General features: G+C 43.8%; 1 protein-coding gene across 3 annotated transcripts in view; it reads right to left on the bottom strand.

Moving 5' to 3' along the window:
• Window positions 1-2,448: 2,448 nt before the first annotated feature.
• Window positions 2,449-10,998, bottom strand: part of ARHGEF12 (Rho guanine nucleotide exchange factor 12) — a 151,921-nt gene continuing 143,371 nt past the window's right edge. For all 3 annotated transcript variants that reach the window (XM_040483331.1, XM_040483329.1, XM_040483330.1), the window contains 4 exons: window positions 9,513-9,980; window positions 8,408-8,724; window positions 7,066-7,135; window positions 2,449-6,451 (listed from right to left, as the gene is read on the bottom strand). In XM_040483331.1, coding sequence (XP_040339265.1) covers window positions 6,441-6,451; window positions 7,066-7,135; window positions 8,408-8,724; window positions 9,513-9,980 — 866 coding nt within the window. In that variant the 3' untranslated portion in view covers window positions 2,449-6,440. The remainder of the gene's footprint in view (window positions 6,452-7,065; window positions 7,136-8,407; window positions 8,725-9,512; window positions 9,981-10,998) is intronic.

Below are 10,998 nucleotides of genomic sequence, written 5' to 3'. Positions count from 1 at the left end.
GCTCAGTCGGTTAAGTGTCCAACTTCAGCTCAGATCATGATCTCAGGTTCGTGGGTTTGAGCCCGGGGTCGGGCACTGTGCTGTCTGCCCAGAGCCTGGAGTCTGCTCTTGATTCTGTGTCTCGCTCTTTTCTGCCCCTCTCCTGCTCATGTTCTCTCTCAAAAATAAACATTAAAAAAAAAAAAAAAAAAAAAGGGTCAACATTTGAAGGCCTACATAATTCGGCAAATCAGTGTTTCCCAAATTACTGATACAGGATATTACAAAATTATGCATAGGTAAAAGATTCCATCCTTCACCCATTTAAAGTATGAAATGGACTGATGGATTTTAGTGTAACAAAGGACAAAAATGTTACTGATGGGGCTTCAGATTCCACACTGCAGCTCTTTTAAGAAACTACTACTTGTCAGAAGTTTCAGTGTGGTATCCGAGAAGATCCACAATCATCTGAAGAAAGCTATTAAAATACTTTCCCCCTTTTTAAAATAGATGTGTGAAGCCGGATTGTCTTCATAGACTTCAACCAAAACAACATGGCACACCAGACTGCATGCAAGAACAGAAATGGGGATCTGGTTGTTTTCCACCAGGACAGGCTGAAGGCATTTGAAAAACTAGGGAGGCCTGGGTGGCTCAGTCGGTTGAGGGTCTGACTTGGCTCAGGTCATGATCTCACGATTCGTGAGTCTGAGTCCCGCATCAGGCTAGCTGCTGTCAGCATGGAGCCCGCTTCAGATCCTCCGGGAGCCCTGCATCAGGCTCTGTGCTGACAGCTCAGAGTCTGGAGCCTGCTTTGGATTCTGTGTCTCCCTCTCTGCCCCTCCCCTGCTCATGCTCTGTCTCTCTCAAAAAATAAACATTTAAAAAATTTAAATTAAGATTCTCTCTCTCTCTCTTTTTGCCCCTCTCCCCTGTTCACTCTCCCCCTGCCCCAAAAAAGATTGAGAATGGCTGCCCTTTATTATTTAAAATAATAGAGGGCAGAAAAAATTTCTCTGTACAGATGCTCCTCCAAAAACTTTAAAAAATTACCAAGATACACCCTCATTATTGTTACTGATCAGAATGTTGACTGGGTGGCCCCAACCCCGTGGTCACATGTACAAAGAAAGAGATCCCCTGGAATAAAATGCTATAAAGGAAGCCTTAAGTTATAGGTAGGTACCAAAGCACCCTAAGCAAATAAGAGGGAAAGACTGGGACAGAAAGAGAGCTCTACCTACCTTAAATGATCTCACATCAAGGCCTCGGCTGACGCTCAGGGAATGATGGTGTCTCCCTAATAACAGGTGGCAGAACCAACCCGCTCCCTGACGGCTAAGATCAGGCAAGGGCTTGCAGTTCGTAATACGAATTACACTTCACGTTAGAGAAAGAGATGGGCAACACCTACATCTAGCTATTTACCTGTAATATTTTAGGACATTCGTCATAGTAGGAAGCCATCAAGTCCACCTGAAAAGCAACTATTCATCCAGATAGACCCTCTTATCTTTCAAAGTGGTATTAAACTTTTGGTGAGCCAGTCATTTAGCTTGGAAGAGGACAGCAAAAAGTGAAAGCAACTGCTCATATGCAACGACAGTATTTTATTTTTGCCACTCTTCTTAGAAGATGGCCATCCAGGAGTGGGGATGGAACAGGCATGCGTTTCCCTACCGGTTATGCTCATAAACACAGCCACAAGCACAAACAGGTTCATTTCTGCAAAGTACATTTGCGTATTCTTCAGTTTTAGAAAGCTTAACTAAAAAATCCTACAAAATACTGAGCATTTTTTGTCACGCTTATTAGATCTATCAGCCAAATGTGCCCCCGAATGACTGAAAACTAAAATATCATCCCAAGAATAAGTCGAATGATACCTCTGTGTCAAAACCAACATACCAAAAAGCCCAAAAGTTGAAACGGGGTCCATAAAAGCATAGAAATATTGCTACTTTAGGAAGTCCAGCACTGGGGATAAGAATGGTAATAAAGACATCATATTTTCATTTAGGGTGGCATTAAACCAAAGTCATTTTCAAGTGAACGATAAAAGCTGCCCCATTAATCCCACTGATTTATACACTTAAAAGATGGTTAAGATGACAAATTTTATGGTACATATGTTTTACAATTTAAAAAATACATACCAAAAATCATCAAACTGTACACATTAAATGAGTGAACCGTGTGAAATGTGAATTATGTCTCAATGAAGCTGTTAGACAGCAAAAGCACCGCCCCGGACACTGCGGCAACACCCGCCGTCGGTGTCCTCACGGACGCTGGCCCATCAGAGAAGAGCTGGCTCGTCTGGCTAGTAAAGATGCTCTAACAAGCAGGAAGCTGCTCGACAGTCACTTGCCAGTAAGATGAATGAAGGCCTCCTTGGGGCCTCAACTTTTCTAATGCAACTCGGAGAAGACAAACCAAGAAGAACATAAATAAAAAGCCACATACTTGGTTCCTTTAAGCATATTTAATATTTGAACTCTCATTTTCTATTTTCCCAGACCCCAGAAAACAGAAAGTTTTTAGATGACCAATATTTTGTTCCAGAAACATACAGCCTTACCAGCTAATTCATAAAAGAGCTATTTTACAAAGGTACATCTGGATAATTAGAACAATAAAGTCTTTTAGGCGTTTCAAAATGTGATCAGTAAAAATACATGATTATTAATAAAGTTCTTTTAAAGATAGTTCCAGATTTTTTTAAAAGTAATTTCTGTTAAAGAGTACATGATTGTATGGTGAACAAGGAAAATAAAATGTTCTAGTAGGAAGAGGCTTATTAAAAATAACCAATAGTGTGCACATTACAGTTACCACTTTTGCAGTACATCTGCTTAGCCATTGGCACCTGGAAATGGCAGACAGGGCTTCCTTCTACGAGGTACGTTGTTCTTCCACCAATTTATTATCAAAACCATCAGTACCAGTGGGGAAGGCATACGGAACGAGGCAAAAGAAACTCTTTTCTCGAAGAAGGAACTATTTTGCAGATCAACGAATGGGGTGGGTCAGAAAACAAACGAACAAAACAAACAAAAACGAAAAAAAACCCCATGATTTAAAACAAAAATTGTAACAGGAGGGGGAAGAGACCAGCCAGCAGAAAGATGACTACACGGTCCTGACAATTTTGTATTCTGAGGTCCTCTGTACACAATTCTCAATGGTGCCCTCTGTGACGTATACAGAAGGAAATATTGACCAAAGCTCTAGCAGTTCAAAATAACATCATACACCACCTTCAGAGAAGACAGTTTCCAGTTTGAAATAGAGAAGCTCCATGTAATACACCAAATTTACCAACATCAAAAGAAAAAAAAAAAGTATGCAAGTAAAAGACAACTCACAGGAAGCCTTAATTATCTTCTCTAGCTTCTAAAAAGAAGAGAAAATAAGCTTTTCTCCTTTACTCTCACATTAGGTTCCCCCTCTTGCCTCCAAAAAAACAAATAAAAACTGCCTTAAACAGTGGTTAGAAGTTGTTTTGGGGAATGGGAAGCCAGAAAACTAATGAAATGCGCCTTCTTACGGTACGACAGAATAGTTACAGTTTAGGTTCTAAAAGCCAAGATAACTCAAGCAGTCCAAGTTGGCTGATTTTAAAGTATGTAATCATGATTTGAAATTATAGCACTTTGGGGGCTTGCTGATTTGCCTTGATTAACTCTGTTCTCTGAAAAGGAAGGAGACACTCCAAATGTAATTTGCCACTTAATAGCAAAGGAGCCATCAGGCCCACAAGAGAGAGCACAGGGTCACAGCAGGTCACTTGGATGGCTAAAGCCCAGCCCTCCTGCTCTGGGAAGGTTGCTGTGTTCACCACCCTTGATTCCAGCTTCTAGTCAGGTAACCTGGGAGAAAACAGCTTCGCTGGGGACCACTGTCGCTCAAAGACACTAGGAATATCTAATTCCATTGTCCTGAAAGGCAGATATGGTATCAAAGTAAAATGGCTGTGATTATAACGGCCAAAAAAATGGAAGGTGTAGGAGGCAATGCTGGGAAGGAGGCGGGAGGAAGGTAGGCCGAGAGGATAAAAAGAACACACTCAAAATTGTGGAATCTTTTCAGACTCAGACTTTGTCTTGGGGCTTCATTTAAAAATCCAGATATGAGTTTATTTGGAAGTACTAGAGCTACGGTCAAAGTATTTTTCCAGTTAGCCCTGTTCCAAGGAGAGCTTCAACTGCAGGAAAAGCAAAGCCAATCGTTGTTAAGGGCGAGATACACTGGCTGAGCTAGAAGAGAAACCCAAACGCTGTTGACCTACAAAGCTTCTTGCGTGCTAGGGAATTATGGGATTACCCTGTACTGTCTGAATTTAAGATAAAAGTTCCACTTACAGTTCCCTTTCTCCAGATTAAATGCCAGCTGATGACCCCGGTGTCAGGTGGCCACGGGCGTGTTGCCCTTTTGGTTGCGAGTGACTACGTCATCTCCAGCAGCGCTACATGATCATTTGGCTTTTCCACTCGCTTCTCTTAAGAGATACAGAAAGTTCAAGTCCCAAGCTTCCCTTACTAGCTTCTGCCTCTAAAATTTTTAAGCCCACTCAGATTTAACTGATACTTGGTCTACGACTCAAAATAGAATTCTAATTTATAGATGAGGTCCAACAGTCCAAATTGGTCTACTTCAAAACATAGGTCAGATTTGAAAAAGGCAGGAAATAGGAATCCGGACTTAGATGAGCTTGTTAAACTGTAGTGGCGTTTACAAAAGCAGTAGGGAATCCTTACCGCTTGCGATGAGAGTGCGGGGGAAGAGTAAAATTACTTCCTGATTACCCACAGAGTTCAGAGGGCACTACTGAAATGAGCAGTGGAGGTACTCTTTATGTAGTAACAGAATTTGAAGACTTGACCCATGATTTAGCTTTAGTTGGCAAAAATACTCCAAAACACATATACCCGATGCACAAAGAAAACCACAGAAAGCCAGTATCACTGAAGGAGTTCTCAAGTTACAGTTCTGAAACATTTACCCTCTGCAGGGGGCAGCCAATACTACAATTCATTCTAGAGCAGGCAGTTAGCAACCCCTTGCCCACAGTATCCAGTGTATGCTCTGGTCTGCAACTTTTAAGGTCGGTCATGCACCAGTGTGGAAAAAGCTCCGGCAGTGAAGTCAGAGGAAGTCATTCGGGAGCTGGTTTGAGCGGCTCTGCCTTCTCCACCTCATCTCTCTCCACTCCACTCGCGGCTCTCCTTTGAACTCAGAGAGCCCTTTGGCACCCATCAGTGCAAAATTAATATTAAGAGTCAAACCTCCAGGTACTAAAATTTTACTGGCCTTATATTCAGCAGTACCCGTGGCTACTGAGAGCCATGGTTCAACTCAGTAGTGATTCAGTTAGATAACCTTCCCAAACTCTTTTCCCCGCTCCCATCCCCCCCTTCCTCAGCACCCCCACCCCCGCCACCATCTGAAGCATCTCCATTTGTTTGTTTTTACTTCCCGCTCAACCTGCAGGGATAATTTACACAAGTGCCGAAGTCTAATGTATAATTATAAAAATGAAACAATACCAAGAATAGCAAATTTATAGCCAAGAAAATAAAATTTGCTTTCCTCTCCCTCCCAAATCCCTACCCTCGATAGAAAGAAGACAAGAAGAACACACCGATTTTCAAGTGCCTGCTCTTTAGTACACTGAGGATTTCTGTTAATTGGGGGTTGATCCCGGCTACAGAGAAGAGGTGCTCGCCTCACGTGGGAGGAAGCCCACCCAGCTCTCTGCCCATCTGGGTAGCACACGGCTCAAGTCCTCCGCACACAGGAGCGGAGCCACGGGCATACTATGCCTTTGAGGTGACCCTCAAAGACGACGCCCACTGGGCAGCGGAGGGCATGCAATACAGTTTAGTGGAAGCTAGATGCTCCTTGCTCCCCCTGCTTACTTCCCCCTCTCCTTCACCTCTCTACCCAACCTCCTAACACCTTATCCTGAACTCTTGGCTTCAGGAGCAACTGACCCTTGGGTGTACTAAATACAAAGGGCTAAAACTCTCACTACTCAAAACAAAACATGGCAAAATAAAAATTAAAATGTGCTTTCAAATACGGAATGAAGTCAAATAAATACATCTGATTTTCTCTTTTTCTTAAGTCTAAGTAAAATTTCATATCCTACACCCAAAGCTCTATACATTTGGTTTCTGTTGTGAATCAAAATGAATTTCCGATAGTGAGGAGAGCAGAGTGAGAGAACGAATACTCCCTCACTGACAGACCAGTGCAGCTGCCAGACTGTGAAGAACTAGTCCCGCTCTGGGCGCCCGGGCACATGGCTGCCCCGGGGTGGGGGGAGGGGGGTGGTTCACAGGCAGACCCTCTGGGACACACTCTTCTCTGCACCCACGGTGGAGCCAGGATGGGTGATACAAGGCCGACGCTCAAAATCCAACAACCTTCAGTCACCTCCAGGACGCGCGGCTCTAACTTTTATCTGGGAAGAATAAAGACAAGCGGAGATCCAATTAAGAAGAACAAATGAACACTCAGAGAATACCGAGAGGTGAGGTCTGAGGGCAGGGCTGGGTCTTTTGTTCACTGGATCAGAACAGCCTCATTCGAAAGCACGTAAGCAGATGGGTACAAATCGCGTCACTGAGCACAGATCCATTTGCGGTCGCGGGGAGACGCCGCCCTGGCTGTCGGGACAGACACCGGAGTACAGCCAGGCCCGAGGAGCACCAAGCCCCCTCGCAGCAGCACTGGCAGATCTCTAAGGAACCTAGGATTGCCCAGGCTTCCCACCGCCCTGCTTTCTGCTTCTGTAAAGGTGAAGAAAGACGGGGGCGGGGGAACGGGAGAGTGTGCGGTGGGGAGGGACCGCACAGGACAACTGATGGCCGCGGCTCCTCTCACAAGAGGAAGAGCACAGTCAGCAAATGGCAGCCTCTGCCTGATAGATGATGTTTGGAAACAAGCAGTTTTTTAAAGACAGGAGAGAAATGGAATCTCAGAAGGCTTCCACTTTAAAGAATAATAAATCATTTCATCCGATGTACTGTTCAGGCAGAATGATTCTAGAGTCTGGAGTCCACAATTTTCACATACCTGAGTGCTTGTCTGTGAGGGCTGATCCAGCCAGCCTTTGGCAAAGAATGTTGTAACTTTCCTCCACCTTCTGTAAAATAAAACCCATAGGTTTTCATTTGAACATCCTAATCTTTCTTTATGAAAACAGGAAAGAAAGCTTTTGCATATTACTGGTACATGCCTCTAAATGTCCACATTAATGTCATTAACAATTTTGTTAGTGGGGAAGAAGAGGAAACTTCATTCCTGTAAAAAGATTCTCCCTTGAGTGAATAACTTAAAACCTTCTCGTGTAAAGGTGATTCTCCCACCCCTAGAGTCACCCTGAAAATGGTCCCACAGGTGACATGAACGGTGGCAGAGCCAATCTGCCCACAATGGCCTAGGAGATATCTCATCAGCGCTGGGATGAGGGGAACACTGACCAAGTGAGGTTAAAAGAAAAACTAAGATGGGTGGCTCAGTCGGTTAAGCGTCTGACTTCAGCTCAGGTCATGATCTTGCGGTTCGTGGGTTCAAGCCCCGCATCAGGCTGTGTGCTGACCGCTCAGAGCCTGGAGCCTGCTTCAGATTCCGTGTCTCCTCCCTCTGCCCCTCCCCAACTCACACTCTGTGTCTCTTTCTCTCTCTCTAGAATAAATAAACACAAAAAAATTTTGTGTGTGTAAATAAAGAAAAGAAAAAAGGAAGACCAGTCTTTAGCTAAAAGGCTAAGATCACTTTTAATATTGTTTGCAAAGTAATGAAAAAATGTTTGGGCTCTAGCAGTTGTGTCTACTGATGACAAACTTTAAGATAAAGTCCTTTTCTCAGAAATTACCACCTAAGTCAGTTCTGAAATAGTGGCCCATACGGTGACAGCTTCAACTACCAACTCACAAAAATCCATTCATGTCCAGGTTTTCAGATTACGGGAGCCATTGGAGCCAGTGTCTATGTGTCAAAGCGGCTGGGAAACTACTGACATCACCTAACGATCTGCAGATAATTAATAAGTGAAAGCATTTTCTAGCCTAGATTCATAACGACACAAACCCCACCTCCGTCAGCTTGCTATTCACATTTTCTCATGGAGGCCAGCCAGTCATCCCAAATATATTTGGGTTCTTAAACTTAGAAACCCAAACAAACACGCTGTCTACGGTGCTACAACCTTTTCCTGTTTTTGTGATCTGCAACCAGATAAACAGTGCTGATTTCGGCTTTTTATCCAGGTCTGTTCATGGATACTGGTCAAAGAAAACAGCAAATCTAGAACCTGAACAAGCTTACTGACATCAACATGTCAGTTGTTCTGTACGTCCTCTCTGTTAGGTATGTTTCTTTACCCCAGCCACGAGGACACGGACATCTGAGGTACCTTTAAGTGTTCAAGGTCAGCCTCGATCTTACGAATGTACTCCATGATCTGGCTTTGTGAGTCTGCACAAGAGGGGGGACTCTGGATCTCAAAACAGGAATCCTCCATAGCTCCCCAGCGCTGCTGGACCAGGAATTCCGGGGTGAACGGTGAGAGCGCCCCATCGGAATGGGCGTTCTGGGGAGAATGCTGCTGCTGGCCGGCAGAGTCCGTGGGGGGGGCGCCTGTCGTGGGCGGTGGGGGGAGTGAGGAAGCAACCTCCTCATCCGTGGAGCTCTCCTGCACCGCATCGTAGCCGTCAAGGATCAAATAGTTTCCTATTGACAGAGACGGAAGAGCCCGATGAGCTTGGTGCCGCCATCCTCGCATCAAAAAACAGAGACGAGGGGATATGCTGACAACTTTCAAAGCCACTAAAGATGGAGAAAAGCCATTAATTCTCCAATCCTCAAGTTCAGTTTTAAGTACATCAGGGTCTTCGCACTTTGGCTTGAAGCTAAACTGAGCACACTTTCATGGTAAATCTCCAAAAAACTTCGTGTTAGTGTCTTAAAAGTCAAAAGCTGCAAACTGCAAAGTCCCCATATGATCCTGCCACAAGTGCCCTAGCCAAACAGTCCTCGTACCTCATGGTGCACCACCTTCTCCCTCACCCTGCACCTAGCCACCGCCAGACGCTTGCTCTTGCCCAGCGGCCTGCGTGCCCCTGCTCTCTCCTAGAGTCCTCTGCACCCCGACCCTGGTTGCTGACTGCCCTATCAATCTCTGCCGCCTCTGACTTATTTTTCCTCCTAATTCTTCTTACTGTCTGACATCTGTCTACTCAGTTACCATTATTCTTTCCTCTCCTAGTACTTAAGCTTCCCAAGAATAGTGGATTTTTCTGTGTTATCAGTGCCGTATCTCCCAGCACCTACGATGGGGTCTGGCATAGAGCAGATTCAGTCATCATTTACTGCATGAAAGATAAATGCTACACACACACACACACACACACACACACACACACACGAGAATGCGTAGATACCCAAACATCCATCTCAGCACAGCACACAGCACAGTTAATGACCATCAAAATCAAAGTTTAAATGTGAAAGAAACTTGCCTGAGATGCGCAAATTAACATCCTCTTCCTTCTTAACCACTCCATCACCTTCTGATGGATTATCATCACTATGTGCTTCCCGGGCATCAAAAAAGTGCTCTCCACTCTCATCAAGACTCCCTTCTGGCTCTGCAGGAGGCATCTCTGGGGTCATAATCATGTGGTCCATTACTAAAATGTTACTTGCCTGGCTATCTTGGAATGCCAGTACCACTGAATCTCGTGGAGCAGAAGATTCAGTTGAAGTCCGTGGACTGTAACAAGTGGAAATGTCACCACTTTCAGTTCTAAAGGACACCTGTCCTTCACCAGGAGGACAGGCCTTACTATTTTCAGAGTTCTGGTTTACACTGTCTGTCTGCACCCCGGAAGACGCTGTTCCGTATCTCGGGAAACGTGACCAGTCTTCCTGAGTGCTCTTCTCAGCCAAACCCAGCTGTTGTACAAGCAACTGCTTCAACAAGCCCACTGAAAGATTTAGGAGGGAGGAGAAAACACACATTCACAACAATAGCCTCAGACTGCCAGAATTAAATTCGTCTGCGGAACTACCAATTATTTCAAAAAGTATCTTTTTCGTAGAGTCAAAATATTAATTTCATACCATCATTTTTTTGTTTTGTATTGAAAAATGAGATAAAGCACCATCTAGAAAAGATTTAATATCAAACAAGACTTGAAAAGATGTAAGTAAGCCTTCTGAATGAGGAGACACTCCTGTTCAGAACAGCTAACTAATACCATGCCTTTGTCTATTTTTGATTCCATGCAACCTGAATAATACCCCGAAAGTACTTTTTAAAAAGATGTTAAAAAGCTGTGTTATGCTAGAAAAGAAGCCCTGAAAGTTTTGCTTTTTCCAGAAGCCGACACTGTATACACAGGTGTTATTTTTTCTAATTTTATTAGACACACAGAACATTTATCATTTTATAATAATCCAAAGAATCTCCTTACATGGTGACGAAAATAAAGTTGCCTTATAATAAAATTTAATTTCAATGATTTGGTAGCATGTATAGTTTCAAAGGATAAGAACATATTTATTAGTTTTTTAAAAATGACCTTACTAGTGGGACAGTGTTAGTCAAACCATCAGAAATCATTCTGACTGTCAGAATCAGGAGACTCTAGAATGAATTAGATTTTAAAGAACTTGACCAATTCCGTACTTTTCACTCTGGCTTAATTTCTATCTTGTTTCTCTAGGGAAACTGTCTCCATACAGGTCTGAGTCTTTGGCCCTCTGTCCTGCTCTACCTTCATTTCCTGAGAGATATGATGAATTCCTATGGCTCTGACATTCAAACCCATCTCTTTCTCTATCCTCTCCCCAAAGCTCCAGGCTTAAAACTCCCAACTTCCTGCTCGTCACTTCCTCTTAAATAGCTTGCCAGTTTTCAACTTGAGCCCGTAATCTCTGGTAAATAAAAAAAGGAAATGATAGGGTGCCTGGGTGGCTCAGTGGGTTGAGCATCTGACTCTT

Source organism: Herpailurus yagouaroundi, unplaced genomic scaffold, assembly GCF_014898765.1.
Source record: "Herpailurus yagouaroundi ecotype Mexico unplaced genomic scaffold, PumYag 161, whole genome shotgun sequence".
NCBI classification, from domain to species: Eukaryota; Metazoa; Chordata; class Mammalia; order Carnivora; family Felidae; genus Herpailurus; species Herpailurus yagouaroundi.
Note: the sequence above shows the minus strand (reverse complement) of the source record. Positions and strands in the feature narration are given on the sequence as shown.